We start from the raw sequence: 22,221 nt of genomic DNA, 5'->3' as shown, positions 1-22,221 counted from the left end.
TCGCGTGAGAATTTGTCGGTCTTGTGTTATTTGTAAATGCATTTGCGTTATCTGTGAACATTGGTCGGCATCGCGTTGGTCGACATGGCGTTCTGCGTTGTTGCGTTATACTCGCTTGTGTCTTTTTCTGATTTTTTGTATTTCGACTGCGCTCTTTAACCGATAGACTATCTCTGATTTCCACTATATTTCTCAACTATGTTCTTTTTTTTATAATTATCCTGATTGATCTCAAATATATTATATATTATTCTAGTTTTCATTTACTTATGTGTGATTAATTGTGTCACGCCTCTTCTCCGAGTTCCCACAAAAGGAAACTACAACCTGAGGTATTGCCTGGGGTATTGCGTTAACCCTTAAATGCCACCCGGGGTCCAGCGGACCCCAGACCCTTTACAATGATATATTTTCAAATGTTCCCCCCAAAAATGGAGCTCATGCTTCCATTGATGATAGTTGAGTGATTGACCTACCCGGTTGTACACTTAGCAGTACTCAGTTTACTTAATTTTTTATACTATGTTGAAATTGAAATTTTAACAATATAAGCATTTTATTCTCTTTTCTAAGCCTTGAACAACATTGAAAATAATTTTCATAACTAAATATAAAAAAATCAATGAGTAAGGAGACATTTTTCATGCTGGGGTTTTTTAGACCCCATGTGTCATTTACGAGATTCTTGAGAGGTGTGGCATTTAAGGATTAAATAAGGTATTGTACGGTGGTGCGAGTAATCGCGCCTGGCGCCCATAATACGTTTGTCTGGCAGTTATCTGCGGGCATCCGCCCGCGGTACTTTTTCGTATCTGGCCGTTCTCTCAATCTAACTTCGCGTTTTGTTAATCCACGATTGCCCTTCTCCAGATAGCGAGACCGGGGGAAAAACGTTGCAAGGAATTTTGACGCCCAACGTGGGGTCTCTCGCTTGAAAAATTGGACGTTTTGATTGAGAAATCAGGCTCTCGCGTCACGAGGGAGTAAGGTTGTGACCAAACTTACGGTATGAGAATTGAAATAACTCGCTTTGACGGTCGCCATCACATTTAACGCTCGAATGTGGAACGTCTTCAACCAACGTAGCTCTTCCGAGACGTGGCTTCCTTCCTTCCTGCCTGTCTGCGTAATGAATTTCTATCTGCTGGCTGCTCAGCTTGATACGGATTATTCGCATTGACCTTTCGTCAAGCGACGCACTCGCAATCGTTGCGCGCAACAGAATGTATTCGATTTAGGATAGGATTCGAAAATAATTTATGATTCTTGCATTGATTTAACAATAACAAATATATTTAATTACTTGTACATAAGTACGCGATAAAAGGAAAACAAATTGTGGATTACGGCGTTACCCGGGTACTTATCCCAAATTCTCGTAACGGTACGCGTAATACTTTTCGATAACCGTACGTTGTAGTAAAGACGATTATAAAGTAAACGTAATCACGTAACTAATCTTTCCTCTGAACGAATACGACTATCTTTTGAGAATAAGCGCTCTCGCTATAACATGTCCGCATGCTTCGCTGGACAACGAGGAAAAGACCTCGAGTGGTCACTCGGGCTCGTATTTATACCTCGGCTGGCTGTTCATCCCCACTCGCTTGCGCACAACCAATCACAGGACAGTCGCGCCATATTGCTATATTGCTATCTCTGTAGTTGTCTCTCTTTATCATGATCAACCGAAAATTCCTGTCGTAAACAACTTTCTGATGCAAGGATATCAAATTTCACTTACTTTAATTAAATCTTTCCAACATCTAAATATCTATTGTCGAATAATGTTTTGAACTTTCTAAATTATGAGACTTGCAACTACATGCTATTACACATTTTACTGTCCTTTTATGAAAAATATAATGAAATATAAAATAATATAGAATTCCGTCTATTATAATTCCCAATGCGTTTTCTTTTCATGCATGCGACATTAACTCATTTCTTTCATACTTTACAAAATTCCGCGTAATTCCCTGCTCATTACATGCATTTCTAATCGCACATTCATCTTTTTCATATCATTCTCGATTCTTTATTAATCTTTACTTTTTGTTTCAGGTTCATCATTCACACATCGGGACCTCACAGGATCAGGTAAGTATAATTACTTAAATCAATCGTGAATATTATTCAAAAATATTAAATTAACAAATTTTACCCTTTTTCAGGTTTCAAGGTCACATCCTTGTAAAAGTTTCGAAAGCTCGCAAAACAACTCCAACACGCTTTATTTTACTTACTACAAACGAATCTATCGTTGAAATTAAAATTATACACGTCGTTTCAAAATCAGTTATACCGACATTGATGTAAGTCAGCATTGAAAATCTTCCTACGCGTTAAATACGTATGTTTCACATCAAAAATATTAATATCACGCTTATTCAATACCTTCCATGCTAAGGACCCCGCACCCAAAAGAGGGGAATTTGGTTCTCAGCCAAATTTGCTGAAACTGTAGTATGTTATTCTTTATGACCTTTTGATCAAAAGTCTCAATGGACATAAGATCCAAAAATCAATGGTTTTCGAGATACTGTGCTTCAAAAATTCGATTTTTAGCTTTTTGCATGTAATCAAGTGAATATATGAAATCGGGTTTACGATCGTAATATACGCGTAACTGTAAACATGTGAGCGCAGATGTGTATGCGACGGTAGTATTGAATTGACAAGCATACTGATTTTGAAAATCAGCTATTGTTTATAACCTATAAGCGACACAATTAGTGCCCGCTCTCAGCGCAATCCAGGACCAACCACGAGGAGGTGGCGAGCATACTGGTCCCTTTGTGTGTGTGTGTGTGTGTGTGTGTGTGTGCGTGTGCGCGTCTGTGTGTGTGTGTGTGTGTGTGTCAGAGTTGCGAAGAATTAATTACTTTTTTAATTAATTTCCGTCTTTAGTTGACAATTGATATCAAACTATGTAATTAAAAACTATTTAATTAAAATTGAATTAAGCGGAGTTAATCGAAAGCCGTTTAATTGACGATTGATATGAGCGAATTCAATCGAAGATATTCAATTAACGATTAATTTAAGCAGAATTAATCGAAGATCGTTCGATTGACGATTGATTTAAGCGGAGTTAATCGAAAGTCGTTTAATTGACGATTGATATGAGCGAATTCAATCGAAGATATTCAATTAACGATTAATTTAAGCAGAATTAATCGAAGATCGTTCGATTGACGATTGATTTAAGCGGAGTTAATCGAAAGTCGTTTAATTGACGATTGATATGAGCGAATTCAATCGAAGATCATTCAATTAACGATTAATTTAAGCAGAATTAATCAAAAATCGTTCGATTGACGATTGATTTAAGTGGAATTAATCCAAAGCCGTTTAATTGACGATTAATGTGAGCGCATTTAATTGAAAAGATTTTAATTAACAACTGATTTGTGTGAATTTAAGAATATTTTTCTCCATTGGTTCTGGCAACTCTCTCACATGTAATGTAACAACCATTTTAAAAACTCGTGCGTTATGGCCTTTTATAAACTTTAAACTATCATGTTACTGTAAAACCATTTCTCAATTTTCTATAATTTTGTGCTTAAAATAATAACATAAAATAATAACATAAATTATAAATTATGTTTATGTGATTTTTAGGTTGCACTTTTGAGATTATTATAAGAAATTTTAGTTAAATATCTCATTATATTTTTTAAAAGCGGATTACATCGCTCTATTTTCTAAATTTTAAAACAAAAATATAAATTATTTAATGAAAATAAAGTGACGGCAATTTATTTGCTCTAATAAAAAGAAAAGGCTTATTAGTACCATTATATGATTGAATGGTGACGATTTCTTTGTTATAGGTAATAACAAAAAAGAATATTTTTTTACATTACATTATAAAAGAATATGAGCATTATAATGATTGTATAAATATAATTATTTTTATACTACAAATCACATAAACATCACATAAACATAATTTATAATTTATGTTATTATTTTTAGCACAAAATTATAGACTCACATTAATCGTCAATTAAACGGCTTTAAATTAACTCCACTTAAATCAATCGTCAATCGAACGATTTTCGATTAATTCTGCTTAAATTAATCGTTAATTGAATGATCTTCGATTGAATTCGCTCATATCAATCGTCAATTAAACGACTTTCGATTAACTCCGCTTAAATCAATCGTCAATCGAACGATCTTCGATTAATTCTGTTTAAATTAATCGTTAATTGAATGATCTTCGATTGAATTCGCTCATATCAATCGTCAATTAAACGACTTTCGATTAACTCCGCTTAAATCAATCGTCAATCGAACGATCTTCGATTAATTCTGTTTAAATTAATCGTTAATTGAATGATCTTCGATTGAATTCGCTCATATCAATCGTCAATTAAACGACTTTCGATTAACTCCGCTTAAATCAATCGTCAATCGAACGATCTTCGATTAATTCTGTTTAAATTAATCGTTAATTGAATGATCTTCGATTGAATTCGCTCATATCAATCGTCAATTAAACGACTTTCGATTAACTCCGCTTAAATCAATCGTCAATCGAACGATCTTCGATTAATTCTGTTTAAATTAATCGTTAATTGAATGATCTTCGATTGAATTCGCTCATATCAATCGTCAATTAAACGACTTTCGATTAACTCCGCTTAATTCAATTTTAATTAAATAGTTTTTAATTATATTTATTTAAAATATTTATTAATTAAGTTGATTGAATTATATTTGTTTAAATTAATTATTTAATTAAAAAATTGTAATTGATTATAATTCAAACCCTGGTGTGTGTGTGTGTGTGTGTGTGTGTGTGTGTGCGTGCGTGTGCGCGTCTGTGTGTGTGTGTGTGTGTGTGTGTGTGTGTGTGTGTGTGTGTGTGTGTGTGTACAGCGCACGTTTAAGCGCGCTTAATTGATCGTTACTTATATCTTCTGTTATGAGATGTTTTATCTATTTTTTATTCTATGCCATGGTTAGAGTCTTGCTGATGAGGTCTATGGGCAGCATTTTGAACAGATTGCAATAGTTGTGTTGAAGGATATTTAATACGCTGTTGGTGTCGTGCGTACCCCTAAAACCAAAGAACACTTGCAACATGCGCACATGTCCCCAGTGTTCGAGCACCTGCTTGACATGTACAATAGTAACCTGTTATTGGTTCTACGTCATCGTTATCATTATCAATATTATCATCCTCCATTTCATTATACGAAATCTAGAGTTGGTGTTTAGTTGCATTACGGTAACGCGAATATACTCTAACTCGAATCAATAATGGCTTATCAAAGTGAACATCGATTTGAAACTCTTCCTGCTCATCTCGTTGGAGTTTATCTTGAACGTAAGACGGAGCTAAATTCACTTGATAAGTGCCAACTGTCAATTCTCGTAAATAGTCTAAGCAGGGGGAAGTTACGGACATGCTGGTGATTGAGACGATTCCAGTTAGCTCTCAAAACTCTTAGATTTTCTGCATCCACACGCTCTTGTACAACATTTACTTGCCTTGATTTTTGTAAAAGTTCTTTTGCTAACTCTGCATTCGCTTCTTCCATACGAATAGGCGGGTAGTATTTATTAATAATAGCACCAGCAATTCGTAAAAAATCCCCAAGATTTTTTGTGTGGGTTATTTGAATAACGTTAGCAAAAAACTTAAAAATTAATTTTAAATGTCCGTTACGAGCTTCGACCACCCACCTTGTCTTTGTTATTATTCGATTTTCATTAGCTTGTTCCGTAGTAAACTGACGTTGACCTCGTTCAAGAAGACAAGGCATCCTAAGTGTGATTCCCATAGCTTCAAGCAGTGGTATCGCATCTCTGTAACCTCGATCTACTATGAAAATGTCCCCATTTTGAAACCATTTTCTCATTCCTTGCATGTCTTGTTCGAATTCATTTCGAAGCATTTGAGCATCGTTATTGCTCGCATCTGAAAAAGATGGTCCATGAATAGTTAATATGTAACCATCGGGGGCAACAACCAAGGCAGGTTTGAGTAAATGATAACCTTTATGTAGAGAGTAAGATTGCCGTAACGTGCGGAAGTTTGAACTTTTTTGAATTCGTAAGTAGGAACCATCAATGTAAGCTAGCGCCTTTCGGTTTTCTGGCTGTGGATTATATAATTCATTTGAAAAGTCTGTACAATGTCTCGCTATATAATCTTCTCTAGTTATCGCAGCGAATCCAATATTTGATGGAACAAATCGTTGCATTAGAGAGATTCGCACATTAGCGACAGCTAAGCTCACATTTTGTCTGCTTTTATAATGAAAGATTACTTTTAAGAAGTCATCTGATAAACCTTGTCGTAGCTTACATAAGAATGTCATGAGATCTTTTTTTGTTATATTTTTGTTATGACCTGCTGAATGAACAGGAACACAGTATGTGAATAAATCCTGGAACTGTTCTTTTGTAATAGGACAGATGTATTGGAACGCATCATCTTCGAAATCATTCTCATTTTGATAAACTCTTGTATTGTTCACAGCATTTCGAAGTTCATCTAAAAACAATTGCATCTGATCTCCTTTTATTGAATATGGTCTATTGACAAACTGCAAAGCACGTAAAAGCATTGGTAGAATGAATCCTCGATCATCCAAATGCTGTGTACAAGACTTGGTTATTTCTGAAATATAAATATTTCTTTTAACAAATACATCGACCCTACATGCGATGGATAATCTGTGCAGATTAACTGCAGCATTACAAAATAAACAAGTTCTATTTTGATTCAAAAAAGTACATCTTTATTTTCGTATTGATATTCAGAAGGGCTTCTTCTAGACTTATATGAAAGAATCCTCGGCCTAAGTCGATTCTTCGATATTTTCTTAATTGATTAAATAATAAAATCAATGATGGCTCAGAATCGCTTACAGTGTTACGTTTGTGGTCATGCATTTGGTCGTCAACAAATGGCTCGTATTGATGGCGAGGAAAATGCACACAAACGAGAAATCGTTATCACTAGACGTGATGCATTAGGACAAAATCCTCTCGATATCACAGACAGAACACGATTGTGTTTGAATTGCAATCGTTTGATCATAGCGGAAATAACCGCCCTTGAACGTGATCCTTACTGCTTTAAACTTAATGTTTTAGGACAAACTCAAAATCGACGACGACGACGACGACGCGAAATAAAGGTTATTCTCTGCTTTAAAAAAAAGACGTTTATATTGGTCGTTTATGCCTTCCAAAACTCAAAATAGCTGCTATATTTTTCAAACTTTTTTTGTTTATAACTTTTTAATAAACAATGACCGACGGCTAAAACCTTTTGAAGGTCACTCAGTAGGGTGACCTTCACAACATATGTCAAGGTCAAGGTCATCGGAGAGGACGTCGCTTTTATGCATAATTACCCCAGAAATATTACAAAGTGCAAGCAAAGTTGTAATTAATGTTAAAAATACTCCACAAACATCTAACGTTAAAAAAAAATAAGAAAGATTCAAGTTTAGCACAGACTTTATTAAAGATTTATAACGAAGAAGAGGCTAAAGACTAGAAAGACATGAAGAAAAAATGAAATTATTAAAAAGTTTTTTTGAAAAAAAAAAAAAATAATAATAATTTATATTAAAAAAGATAATTACTTATTTTCTAATGTTAATTACATATTATTTTGCAGTATTAATTACATATTATTTTGTAATGTTGATTACTTATTATTTTGTAATGTTGATTACTTATTTTGTAATGCTGATTACTTATTATTTTGTAATGTTGAAGAAAACAAAGTATTCATGAAAGATAATATATTTGTATTTGTTAAGGATAAACATAATTATAGTAACGTATATATGTATATTATTATACTACACTTTGTCATATATTGTAACACAATAATGGGAAGTTTTTGAAAGACAATATCGTAAAAACTCCCTAATATTATGACTTATGTACAACGCAATAATACTAAACACGCAATAATAATTCTAATAGCTGAAAGTTATGTTTACTATGTAATATTTGATTTATGCAAACATATGTGCAAATACTTTGTTTAATATACTTAAAAATATAAAAATCAAATAAATATTTTTGCTTTACTATGCCATTATTATACTTCTTATTAGATATTACAGAGTTAAACACAAATTTATGTAAAATTAAACGTAATAAAAAATGAAACGTAATAAACGTCATAAGTTTAGAAAACTGAATTATGACAATAATTGGCATAGCCGATTCGTTTTTTTTTCACCTTCAATTCTATTATCATCTCTATTAATTTCTTGAAAATCTTGAATATTTACAATGTCTACTTCTTCCATGAAATCATACAAATTATCTTTATAATGAATACATAAATTATGGAATGTACAGCAAGCTAGAATGAATTTACAGCTACGTTGAACTGTATTAAAATCTAATCTAATTAACTGTCTAAATCTTGTTTTTAGTAAACCGAAAGCATTTTCTATTTTCACTCTACAAACAGAGAACTTGTAATTAAAATTTCTTTGTTGTTCTGTCAAAGTTCCATAATCTCTGTAAGGAGTTATAAGATACTTTTTAAGGGGATAGGCAGCATCGCCTAATATATGCCACTCATCTCCACATGTTTCTGGCAATATAGTGCTTATGAATGATAATTTAAAGATACGTGCAATATTATGCACTTTACTGGGTGGTCCTCTGTAAAAACATCGAGAAACATCTTATCCGCATCACATATTGCCTGTAACGTTAAAGATATGGCATATCGTGCCGATTCACATATGTTGACTTGATTTTGTGAGCAGGTGTACGTAATGAGATATATGTTCCATCTATACATCCCAGGATTCCAGGAAAACCATTTATCCATAAATAAAAATAAACAATTAGATCTCAATAAATAAGAAATATTAGATTAACATTGTGAAATATTGATTTTGTGTATCTTATGAACGTTCTCACATAATATTTTATACATGTTTCTAAAATGTTACTTCATAATATTATATTTCCGAATATTTCAAAAATGTTTTAGAAATATTATACCAAATATTTTTAAATATTACTTTAAGGTGGTCCTTTCGCGGACCCAGCTAGTCAAGTAACAGTCCGTCATGAGGTAATTGAAAACAGACATATTGACAAACATTACACAACATCCCAATAATTATAATAATATAATATGATTTTACACGCACGATTTAATCGTATTTAATTATTTACTAATTAAAAAAATATCACAATAGTAGTCGGTTGGACTCGATTTAGGTTAGGTCAGGCATGACAGTACGAGTAAAGCAATATGTGATTGGACCACTACTTATTTAACCTCATATATCAGAGCAAAACATTCGGCAAGCCTTTATTTTCAAGGTATGTACGAAATCCGGAAACTTCAGGGAATATTTTAAGACATGAATAATGTATTCATCTGATCGCTAAGTACATGTATTATTCGTTGAAAACCTCGGACGTGGCGATTTGCATCATTCTATCTTTCTTGTTCATTAGATGTAAACAAGGATAGAATGACAATGGCACGCTCCGCGAACGCACATTTAGAATGACTTATTTTTTGTAAAGTGTCGGTAACCTCACTTGATTTTTCGTACACATGCCCCTTATTACTGTATATTTAACATATATCAAATTTAGGTACCTATCTAATACTTGTTCTCACGAAAGGACCACCTTAAGTAAATAAAGTAAATTAAGTAAATTTTTTTTATAATATTATTTTAAGTAAATGTTTACTATAACGCTGTATACAACATTAAGGGGATCCTAAAGCGAAGCCCGAACTTCCTCAACGTCGGTAATGTCAACTAAAGCAAAAGGCCGAACTCCGACGCGAAAACGCCGCCACCTAAGCGGAACTAAAAATATCGATACCCGCTTTCTACGTTACCGACCTATCTCAGAAATGAACATGCGTTCGACATAGATGTACATACGTACACTCGGCGGTCAGAGTAGTGCAACACTTATTAGGAACGCGCTTAGATTCAAAATGAGAACTAGTAGCTTCCCTAAGAGCAAAAAGTCGACTTGAAGTCGACTTCAAGTCGACTTCTACCGAAACTAACTTGGCAGAAAGTCGACTTTTTTAAGGACGAAAGTCGACTTGAAGTCGACTTGAAGTCGGCGAATGTCTAAAAAAAACGCCGACTAAAAGTCGACTTTCCGTCATGACGGGAAGTCGACTTCTTGTCTTAGCTTGATATAGGTGGTGCAGGTCCTACAGATGCCGGTGGGAGATTCACTTTCCTCCATTGCTTCTTCCTTTCTTTTTGTAGAAGTCGGTGAAACGCCTGATTAATTTTCTGGAAAATATTGAAACACGAATACATGTCAACATTGACATACACTGAGAAAAAAATATTTGAATCTTACAAAATATTTATTACGTATCTCCTAATATCTTATTTACTTAATTTTTACATATATTTATTTAGAAGTAAACATTTTTACTTAATTAAAAAAAAATAACTAATACTACATAAATTGTGTTAAAATTGCTAATACAAGCCACCAAATAAATAATTTTTTGGGTTGTAATGTTTTGCCTCAGTGTACATATGTAATACACACACCTACACACACTTCATAGGCGTTCGCGTACTTGAGAGAGGAGAGAGAAGACAGGAGACAGGAGAGAGGAGGGGGGGGGGAGAGAGAGAGAGAGAGAGAGAGAGAGAGAGAGATTTTTTTTGATTTGATATATTTATATGCCCAAGCATATGCTAAAGGGCAACAATACACATAGCATCCTAATATTACAAAGTATATGAGTGTTAAGACATAGCGGAAAGCACATTGAATGTGACGCAACTTGAATTTAGAGAAACTATAACTGAGGTATAATGTGAGTCACAGTCAACATAACAGACGCAAACTATAGTAGTATACAAGGTGTAGAACGCAACTTAATCTATAAGTATATTACTAAATCTATAAGGTATGAAACGCAACTTAAATCTATCGAACTAGAATAAAGACAAACACAAGATAAAAATTTCACTACAACTAACAAACAAAACTTAGCTCTCAAATTCGGCTGAGAATAAATAAGCTCGAAGGAGACTTTTGAAAGACGGCAATGACGACGCCGATGTAACATGATCCGGCAGAGATTGCCAAAAGAGAGAGAGAGAGAGAGAGAGAGAGAGAGAGAGAGAGAGAGAGAGAGAGAGAGAGAGAGAGAGAGAGAGAGAGAGAGAGAGAGCGCAAGCGCGTGCATATGTACATATTATACTTACGTGGACACTTACTTTGTTGAATTGTCGTGCTGTTCCATACAACTGCGGCGCCATCGCCGTTGCCAGTCCCATCTGCACCTTCAGCGGCATCGTCGTCATCCCTTCAGGCATCACCAGCGGTGCCGTAGCTGTTGCCGTCCTCTCGTACGTCGGTAATGGCATCATTGCTCTCGTCATCCTCTCGTACCCTGGTAGCGACGCCGTCGCTGCCGATGTGTCCTGATACACCATCATGGGTGTCATTGCTTTCGCCGTCCTCTCGTACGCTGGTAGCAACGCCGTCGATGCCGATGTGTCCTGATACACCATCATGGGTGTCATTGCTCTCGCCGTCCCGGCCGTCCTCTCGTAGGCTTGTAGCGACGCCGTCGCTGCCGATGTATCCTGATACATCATCATGGGTGTCGTTGTTTTCGCCGACCTCTCGTACGCTGGTAGCGACGCCGTCGCTGTCGATGTATCCTGATACACCATCATGGGTGTCATTGCTCTCGCCGTCCCGGCCGTCCTCTCGTAGGCTTGTAGCGACGCCGTCACTGCCGATGTGTCCTGATGCACCATCATGGGTGTCATTGCTCTCGCCGTTCTCTCGTGCGCTGGTAGCGACGCCGTCGCTGCCGATGTGTCCTGGTACACCATCATGGGTGTCATTGCTCTCGCCGTTATCTCGTGCGCTGGTAGCGATGCCGTCGCTGCCGACGTTCCCTCGTACACTACTATCGGCGACGTAGCTATCCCCTTGTGCATTATCAGCGGTGCTGTGCCACTCACCGCTGTCTCTTGCGCTGGTAGCGGCGTCGTCGCTTTTACCTCCCTCACGATCTGCGGCGTCGTCGCTTTCGCGGAGATCGCCGTCGCTGCCGACGTCCTTTCGTACACCACCACCGGCGACGTAGCTATCCCTTCGTGCACTATCAGCGGTGCTGTGCCACTCACCGCTGTCTCTTGCGCTGGTAGCAGCGTCGTCGCTTTTACCTCCCCCACGATCTGCGGCGTCGTCGCTTCGCGGAGATCACCGCCGTCGTTTTCTCGGACGTCGCTTTTGCGGGTGTCGATTTCGATCTCGGAGATCTCGCCGTTGTCGCACCGCTGTTCTCACCTCTGGCTGAAACAAAATAAAATTTTTTTTAATAATCAGTAACATTGCGATCTGTCTAAGTGGAGACATTTAGCAATAGGTTAAGTAATTTGAAGTCTTGCACGGAGAAGTCCAGTGACTAGTCCGTATTCAAAAGTCAACTCATGCTAGAAGATCTTGCGGAGCTTTTCTCTTAAGTCGGCGAAAGGTTGTCCTGGCATCCATTAGTCCAAAAACCAGCTGATTGGGGTGTGATAAGATTCTCTCTTTATATATCCTGGTGCGTGTAATGATTTCCTCTTTGACGGTAGGAATGTCTAAGTCATGGTGTATTCTGTCGTTAGAGACATACCAACGAGCGTTAACGATCATACGAAGGGTTTTTGACTGGAATCTTTGGAGGATTTCCAAGTTTGAATTTGCCGTTGTTCCCCACAGCTGTAGGCCATAGGACCAAATAAGTTTGAGGATACACTTGTATAAGAGTAGTTTATTTTCTAACGAGAGGTGGGAATTTCTGTTCATGAGCCAGTATAGGCTACGCAGTTTTAATCCGAGTGCTTTTCTCTTTGTGAAAATATGCTTTCTCCAAGTAAGACGTCTATCCAGATAAATGCCCAGATATTTAACATCATCTGCTTGAGGTATTTGGGTTCCGTGAAGTTTGACAGGCGGGCAAGAGTCTCTTCTTGTGGTAAAAGTGACGTGGATGGATTTGGACCCGTTTGCTTGTATGCGCCAGTCCTTGAGCCAGGTGGATATTTTATCGAGACTTTTTTGAAGCTTGGTGGAGGCTTTCTTAGGGCACCTATCCACCGCCAGGATTGCAGTGTCATCAGCGAAGGTTCCGGTAACGACACCATCGATAACTGGCAAGTCTGAAGTAAACAAAGTGTATAAGGTTGGACCCAACACGCTGCCTTGAAGAACTCCAGCTTGTATTTTGTGGAGGTTTGTTATTTCTTCCCCCTGTCTCACCTGAAAATGCCTATCGCTGAGATAAGATCTAATAAAAGAGTAGTAACAATTTGGAAGAGCCGCCTTGATCTTGGACAGCAAACCCTCATGCCACACTCGGTCGAAAGCTTGAGATATATCCAAGAAGGCAGCAGAACAATATTGTTTGTGTTCGAAGGCAGAATGTATTCTATCGACTAGTCTGTGTACTTGTTCGATCGTACTGTGTTTTTGCCTAAATCCAAATTAGTGATCTGGTAGGAGATTATGCTGATGGACTAGAGGCATAAGTCTTTTGAGAAATAGAATCTCCATTACCTTGGAGAGGATTGGAAGTAAGCTAATAGGGCGGTAGGACTTGACGTCCTCAGCTAGTTTGCCCGGTTTGAGTATCATTATGACTAAAGCTGTCTTCCATTGGGATGGGACAGTTTTTAGTCTGAATATGGCATTGAACAAGGATGTTAAGAAGGTGATAGCTTCTGCAGGAAGTTGCTTTAGGATCTGAGCGGTTATTAAGTCATAACCAGGAGCCTTGTGAACATCTAGTTTTTTGATAGTAGTGAGAACATCGTTCTTAGTAAACTTTTTGATGAAGGAAGAGTCCTCTAGGTGCATTTGGTTTAAAGAGTCCTGTACGGTCTGACCCATAGTACCCTCATCCGGATTTGGAGTAAAGACGCTCTCTAGGTGTGTTGCAAACTCAGTGGCCTTATCAGAGTCTTTTGCAGCCCAAGTACCATCGAATTTACGTATAGGGGGCTGATGTAGGATGGGACGTTTTAGTTTTCTGGTAGCCTTCCATAGCGAGTAGTTAGTGGCGGTGGATGCGTCCAAATTTTTTAGATAGTTTTGTAGTCCTGAATTTCTGTCGTAGAATAGAAGTCTTTTTAATTCTGTTGAGAGCTGGTTTAATCGAATTTTGTCCCCTGGGTATCTTGTTTTCTGCCAAATTTTCCTAGCACGCCTTTTCTAAGCTATTTTTTCCCTGATAGATAAAGAATATTGAATAGGTTTTGTATAGGTGGCCTCAGAGGTGGAATCCCATGCTGCCCTTTGAACACAGCTGTTGAAGTGCTCAATTGCCTCTTCGATATCATTGGCGTTTTTTAACGAGTAATTTGCTTTAAGAGAGGAGGCCAGGGATCTCCGGAAAAAATCCCAGTCAGTACGGTTATTATGTAATCTACAGGATTTAGAAGTCTGCATAATTTTTCTACTTAGTGATATAAGTACAGGGGAGTGGTCTGATGAGAGATCCAGGCAAGATTTGCATTCAATCAAAGCATTAGGAAGGCCCTTAATTATGCAAAAGTCAATTAAGTCCGGGATTTTCATAGCGTTCGTGGGCCAGTAAGTAGGTTCACCCGACGATACAACGTCGAGTTTCAATATTTCAATTGCATGCAGTAACTGTCTGCCTTTGGGGGATATTGTTCTTGAACCCCAGTAGGTGTGCTTAGCGTTATAATCGCCACCGGCGATAAATCTATGGCCCAAGATGGTAAGGTATTTAACCCTAGAACCCATAAGAGGGGTCGATTTCGACCCCAGGCGAACTTTGAACTACGCTCCTGAGCTAGCGAGTGACATTATTGACTCAGGACCTGAACCATAATTCATTTCAATTTTCTAAAAGTAGGGTTATGTCGGGCGCAGCGTTAGTTGTTCGCTAGCAGTGAAGTAGCACAGTCGCAAAGCGGGCGTGGGGTCGATATCGACCCCAGTCGTGAGTTGCCGTTTGAGTTTCGTCACGGTAAGCTAATTTTATTTTTTTGCTAGAATCAATATATATCATGTATTATTACGTAATCTGAGCATAAATAGTCATAAATATTATTTAAGACGAAATATCACACAACTTAGTCGGTAAAAATCCCGTTGCCTATAGAAGATTGACATTTCGCAGAAAATGGCTGGGCGATATAATGTTTTATTTTTTTCATATTTTTTACTATTTTGTATCAAATAAAAATAAAATAATACTTGAAATACAATTTTTTATGGTTTTTTCATCGATTTTTTCCATATTTCAACTTTGTGAATTTCTTCATTTTTATAGTTCCAAATAAATATACTTTTTGAACAGAACATAGCGATAACAATTTTTTTCCAATAGTCTAATGTGTCCTCTTTAAAACCCCGTTTGAAATTTGAAAATCGGTTGATTACAAAAAAAGATACAAATTTTTGTTTAAAAAAAGAGGTTTTTGCTGATTTTCTGCGTTTTTCGGTCTTTAAATGGATTTTTCACTAACTAAACTTGAGTAAAATTAAATTTACCATATACCATTCTCTTCGTTATTGAAAAACGAAGAAATTCATGTAGGTTTAAAGGCCCTTTATTTCTGTAGGACCGGTTTTACGATCAAATAAAGCGTGGGGTCGATATTGCCCCCAGTCATGCGTTAGAAGGTCAAAAAAATGATACATGGGTTCTAGGGTTAAGGTAATCATCCTTATCTATAGCATGTTTAGGGGTGCTATAGACAGCTGAGACGACTATTGGTCCTTTCCAATCCTCAATCATGACATTGGTTGCCTGAATTTTTTCAGTATGGTAAGATTTAATGACGTGGTGCCTAATATCATTTCTTATCAATACCGCACTACCTCTATGAGCGGTACTATCTGGGTGCATTGTATGATAGAAGCTGAAATTTGTCATTCTAAAAAAGTTTTTCCTTGTGAAGTGAGTTTCGGAGATAAGAAGAATATCTAGTTGGTTTGTTAAAATAAATGCCTTAACCTCTAAGGTATGTTGTGACAGCCCGTTAGCATTCCATAAGGCTATTTTTAGAGAATCGAATTTGACAATCCTGACATTAAGTCGTGAAAAAGTTTTGTCAGGGTAGTTAACTGATCCGAAATACGTTTTAATAACTCCATCATATTCCCAGCTTCAATTTGAACCTTAGGTATTGGTGTTTTTATCTGATCTGAATATAAAGTTTTATCGATGTTTTGTGTGGTTTGAGTGAGAGCAGGATGCTTCGAGGAGTTAGGCTGATAGCTGAGGATGATGGTTTCAAGCTTGTCTTATCCGTTGTTAGTAGTGATTTTTCCCTGGCAGGAGGAAACTTAACTTTTTGAAGTTCCTTATAAACATTACAGCCTTTGTAGTTTGCCGGATGGTTCCCATCGCAGAGAACACATCTGACATCATCAGACCTAGACTTGCGCGGGCAGTCGGCTGAGCGATGCTATCCTGTGCATTTAATGCATCTAGGAGTGCGACGGCAGTAAGCTTTCGTATGGCCGTATTGTTGGCATTTGGCGCATTGGGGAATCTCGCGTTTAGGTCGTGGAGGTTCGAAGGAGATACGGCAGTGTAGCAAATGTTTGACTTCAAAAATAAGCTTGTTATTGTTATTTGATCTGAGTTCAATTATAAACATAGGTAAAGGTTTTTTAGTCCCTCTTTGCTTAATGTTCCAAATATTGGAGGCTTCGTGCCCGAGATCCAATAGGGCCTTTTTGATATCGTTAGTGTCCACTGAGGGGTGCAGATTCTTCAAGACCACCCTAAAACCCTTATCCTCTTTGGGTTTATAGGTAAAAAATTCGGTTTGTTTAATTTCTAATTGTTTGACTATTATAGAATATGCTTCGGATGTACTTGGCTGTATTTTAACTTGATCGTTACGAAGAACTCTAATTACATAGTTGTCTTTAGCTTGATCATCAAACATATTGATGAGGGGTTGTATATTTTTGACTCCATCGACGAATATTGGTGGTGGCTTTATCAATTTTTTTTTGATTTCACGATTTACGCCTTGATCCTCTTCACCTTCAAGGGGAGAGAAGCTATTGGATGTAGGCACTGGGTTACTAAGCCAGTAGGAACTAATTTTGACCTGTTTTTGTTTTTTGGTAGAAATCTCAGGGCTGGTACGCGCTCTTTTCTTCTTGTCTGTGACCACTGTCCAGGGAGACTCGCGATTTAAGCCTACCTCTTTATTTGTTATGGTCTTCGGAGTTTTTATTTGCGTTTTCACGACCGAATGGTCTCAATAAGTTTTCGCTAAATGAAGCAGAACGAAGTCTGTCAGAAACCAGATGTAGTGGAGTGTTGCCGAACAATGGTTGGCCCCCCCCCCCCAGAATCCGTGGGGCCGACCTCCGAGGAGGGTGGATTTTCCAGCATAGCTGGGCTGCCACCTGGGGTAATAATAATTTTGTTTGTTTTATCCATTGTGGGTTTGTTTGGCTATTGGTCCACGGGAGGTATTTTATTTCCCTCCTACCCTCCGGCGGCTACTGGCCGCCGGCGAGCGTTCCCCCATCCGCCACCCAGGGGACGCGCCTCCTAGCGGTTACAGCCTCCGCCGGAGGAAAATAAAATGATCAATCATTTTTATTAAAGTCATAATTGACCCAGATATATAACAATATATGTGTATATGTATTTTATTGTACTTACATTTGCTGGGTGTTTTCTTCTCCATGCTTATCGGAACAAGAGACCGCTGAAGATGAAGATCGCGTGGCGTGTGCCACGGGCAAATTTCGGAGCCCCCACCACTGGGCTCTGGAATAACAAGGAAGAGACGCACACAAGCGAATAGCCGTGTGCGTGGGGGGGTTTCGAGTTTCGAGCGGCTGGAAGAGTGCGGACATATAATCTATCTGTCTCTTTCTCGCTCCAGCCAGCCACGAGATTTGAATAATGGTAAATGTGGCAACTATGCCTGCCTGGCTCGCGCGTTTTACATCTCGCGTTTTCCGTATGAGAGACTAGGGCTGTGTTCGGGGAGCACACTAATAGCGCTATTGGGTCGTCCTGTCCTTGTTTCACGTATAATAAGCAACAAGGATAAAACGATGTGATAACGCTAATAGTGCTATCTTGTCTGTTGAATATCATAACAATTACAACGCAAAAATTTAACTGCAAAAAATATAAATAAACTCATTACGTAATTACGCTATAGTTTAGCCTGTACATAAAAGATATAAACAAGGTTTACAAGAAACTATTATAACATATATATATATATATATATATACTGGAACACATATATTTATATTTATTTTTTAAATATAAAAATAGAGTACATTCTACTACAATTTCTGCTATAAGAAACGTTTATAACATATTCACTTTATTTTATTATTATGTTATTCACATAACTTTATCTTGATGTATACAGATTATGAACATTTTCAAATATTGTCAGTCTGAAAGCAAGCTTGAAAAATACGTGTATTTACTTGAACTTATTACAATGTGTAATGTTTGTTATAAATAATTAGAATTCAATGCATGCTATGATTAAAAATTAATAACTACATTAAATTTTATTGACCATATATATCTTTTCTTACTTTACTTTCATTCTTCTGTCTCTTATTAAAATTTCTAAATGTACTTACATTGTCATTTGGAAGAAAAAAAAACTAAATCGCACTAACTTTATTACCTTTACAAATTACATTTATTTTTAACAAGTGCTTATTACTTTTCTTGTTAGGAATACTGAATATTTGTAGCAAACTTGAAATGTCTTACAAAATTTATTTAATAATTTCCGTAGCTAGTGTCTGCAGAGCTAATAATTTTAAACATGTACATCACTTTTTCTACAAATTGAAATAAAGAAACGTCTACAATGGCAGCAGGAGTATACAGTAAGGCTGCGGTCCACTTGACGCTACAAATGCTTTGCAGCGTTCTTCTTCTCCTTCTTTCTTCATTGAAAGAAAAGAAAAGAGGAATGCTTCGAAGTATTTGTAGCGTCAAGTGGACCGCAACCTAAGACATAAGCAGTAAGTTATTGACTAATGGGATTTTTACAATTCAAGAATAATCGACTGTAGTTGGTCAGTAGCTTACTCCTTATGTCTTACTGTATACTTCTGCTGCCATTGTAGACGACGCTTTACATAATAATGTCTCGCGCGTTGTGTCTGATACAAAACACGAAGCAAAAGTCAACCTATGTCGCCACATGTACGAGTTTTATATATTTGTGGCTGGCTTGAGCTAGAAAGACACGGTAGATTTTATGACTGCGTTATTTCAAACGTGTTGTGAATTATCATGATCTACTATACAAGTAACTTAGAATAATTCACTGTTATACGCAGATTGATTTCTCGTATACAATCCCGCTTACGCATAAGAATTATGGTAAAATACTAAAAATATGATATTCTTATATACATATGGTAACACATCAATTTCGAACAAGGATAAGCGTAACAATCCACAGTAGCTCAGTGCAGTGTTGCACTTAGATAACTTAAAATAATCTAGATACAGATTAGATAAAACGTATGCGCATGTATCTTAGATAAAATTAACAGAGATATTGCGAGCGACCCAACTGGCCAAATTTTATTGATTTAAAACGCTACGTTTCGACCGTGGATCCGGTCCTTTTCAAGCGCTCTCTCACAAATATATTCGTCAGGCATAATGCCCTAACTACGCCGAATCTAGAAAATATTTGTGCGTCGGGATCAAACAATACAAATGTCTAAATTTTACCACCGCACGGCTCTGACATGACACAAACATCTAACGAAGTATGCCGTTTAACGAATATTTTATATTGTATTGTTTGATCCCGACGCACAAATATTTTCTAGATTCGGCGTAGTTAGGGCATTATGCCTGACGAATATATTTGTGAGAAAGCGCTTGAAAAGGACCGGATCCACGGTCGAAACGTAGCGTTTTAAATCAATAAAATTTGGCCAGTTGGGTCGCTCGCAATATCTCTGTTAATTTTAATTATTCACTGGCGACTCAAATTCTCTAATATTATCTTAGATAAGATAAAGATAATTCCGGTTTGAGTATATCTAGATAAAAGATGAATTAGTTAAGTGTTTTATCTAGATACTTTTAAGATAATATTAAAAACTATTTAGGATATATAAAAATAATATACTCGAGAAAAAGTTTTTACATGTATTTTTTATTAGAAGAAATAACGATATTTTGAAGACTAATAATTTTGTGATTTTATTTTTAAAAATATTATCAAAACTAAGAAAAAGTTTAATTGTAAAAATAATATTTTTTACAATTAAACTTTCTCTTAGTTAGGCTGCCTAACTCTTAGGCATATAAAAGAGTTCAATTTATTTTATTTATATCGGGTGAATACTTTATAAGTTATTTTTATATCAAGTATTTTATATCAAGATATATCAGCTCGCTGATAGCTGAAGACCTTATTACCTAATTTTTATGATATCTTAATAATCTATAATATGTAAAAATATTAGAAGAAAAAAACGAAGTCATTTCTTAAAAACTTAAAAAAGTAGTGTTATATATAGAGATAGGTTAATAGAGGTTTACAATAGTTATATATAATATATATATATATATATATATATATATATATATATATATATATATGTATATATATATACAATAAAATTATAAGTTTTTGTTTTTTAAAAATAATAGTTTTTCAAATGTACTGTCGGATAAACGATTTCTTCGAGGTACAAATATCTGTTGCCCGCAACTGAAAAGGCGCTCCACTGCCGCGGAAGATGGTAATGTTGTGTTATACTTCAAAAAAATGTTTTTTACATTAGGATAATGATTGAGAGAATTTATATCTTTGGTTTTAGATTCTAAATATGACAGCGCCTCAATGTTACTACTAAGTATTGGCTGCACCGAACAACGCATTCCATTTTTTTTGTCGAAATCATTAAAAAAATTGTCCTCTTCACTACTACTAGATGTTGATTTGTTTACAACAAGAGAACTATTTTTTGCATGAAAAGTATCTACTTCTTTCAAAAATAATTCTTTACATGTCTCCATGTGACATTCTGGCACCCAATTTAACTTAAAGCGAGGTAAACTGATAGCAGATATAATATATATTTTACTATCAGGAGAGTCGAAATCATAAATATGTTTAAATCGCTTCTCTAAAGCTACTATCATTCCATCTACCAATGGCTTGCAATATGACAAATGAGTAAAATTTGAAAGCTTTTGTTTCAATATAATAATTATAGGCGCTATCATTCCTAAAAAACACATTTTTTCTCCTTGCAGAATATCAAGGCTAGTTGCTAACGGACACATAATCATGACAAATTCTTCTAAAAATTCAATTTCATGCAATTTTAATTTTTGGAGCTTAAGTTGTTCAAATAGTATAATGAGTTTAGTTTTACGAGTTAGGAGTTTTTGTATCGCATCGAATTGCGAATTCCATCGTGTAATGACACTAATGACTGGTACAAGAAATTTACAACCGCATTCCTTAAAGCATATGTCAGATGCTAGAGTACTACGACTCAATAGGTTCCATAAAGCACTTACTTTTGCAAACGCAGAACGATAAACTTTTTTAAGAGCAGCATTACCAGGATTATCTAATATTTTTTTGCAATCCGTTGTAGCAATGAGGTTTAAGGTATGACTACTACAAGTTAATTGTGGAGGTAAAATAATTTCATCACCTAATTCATCAGTAAAAGCATTGTCATGATCATGAATGTCATTATTTGGTGAAATTTCGTTAATCTCAATATCTGAATCTGATTCTTCTATATCATTTAAAATATCTTCATTTTCTTCTACATTAAGTTGAATTCGATCAGAGCTTTCAAATCTTGTAACACCAAAACATCTGAAAACTTTGCCAAAATTTGAAGCATTATCGGTTACTATGTGAGTAACTTTAGCTACATCTAAAGCGAATTCTTTCAATATGTGATGTATCAATAAAGCAATATTGTCATAAGTATGGTTATATAAAATTCTCTTACAGGCCAAAGTATATGATTTTCTTTCTAAAGTTTCTGAAATAAAATAAATCGTCATTCCTAAATAACTTTTGTTTCTACATGACCAAATGTCAGAAGTTAAACATACACAATTTTGTTTTTCCAATAATGCTTTTAGTCTACATTTTTTTTCTTTATACAATTTGTTAATTTCAGTTGACAATGCACTTTTACCAGGCAGAATGT

At 36.2% G+C, this 22,221-nt stretch overlaps 1 protein-coding gene and 1 pseudogene across 1 annotated transcript; both read right to left on the bottom strand.

Annotated features, from left to right (window-relative positions):
- Positions 1–4,493: 4,493 nt before the first annotated feature.
- Positions 4,494–8,944, bottom strand: LOC139818293 (putative nuclease HARBI1; annotated as a pseudogene).
- LOC139818292 (uncharacterized) lies at positions 8,847–13,911 on the bottom strand. Its single transcript, XM_071786913.1, has 5 exons — positions 13,579–13,911; positions 12,934–13,181; positions 12,325–12,330; positions 11,238–12,264; positions 8,847–10,289 (listed from the first exon to the last, which is right to left on the bottom strand). The coding sequence occupies exons 1-5, from the start codon at positions 13,909–13,911 to the stop codon at positions 10,179–10,181; spliced, it is 1,725 nt and encodes a 574-aa protein (XP_071643014.1). The 3' UTR covers positions 8,847–10,178.
- Between the last annotated feature and the right edge of the window lie 8,310 nt (positions 13,912–22,221).

This window comes from Temnothorax longispinosus, chromosome 8 (genome assembly GCF_030848805.1).
Source record: "Temnothorax longispinosus isolate EJ_2023e chromosome 8, Tlon_JGU_v1, whole genome shotgun sequence".
In the NCBI taxonomy this organism is placed as follows: Eukaryota; Metazoa; Arthropoda; class Insecta; order Hymenoptera; family Formicidae; genus Temnothorax; species Temnothorax longispinosus.
This window is presented reverse-complemented; position numbering and strand designations above follow the sequence as displayed.

Bases quoted from the DNA above. Each gene is read 5' to 3' on its own strand.
- LOC139818292 (XM_071786913.1), bottom strand. From the start codon at position 13,911: ATGGGTCAGACCGTACAGGACTCTTTAAACCAAATGCACCTAGAGGAC. The intron at 13,182-13,578 runs GTAATGGAGATT...TGTTTACTTCAG, and splicing joins TACTTCCAATCCTCTCCAAG to ACTTGCCAGTTATCGATGGT. The intron at 10,290-11,237 runs GTAAGTGTCCAC...AATATTTTCCAG, and splicing joins CAGCACGACAATTCAACAAA to AAAATTAATCAGGCGTTTCA.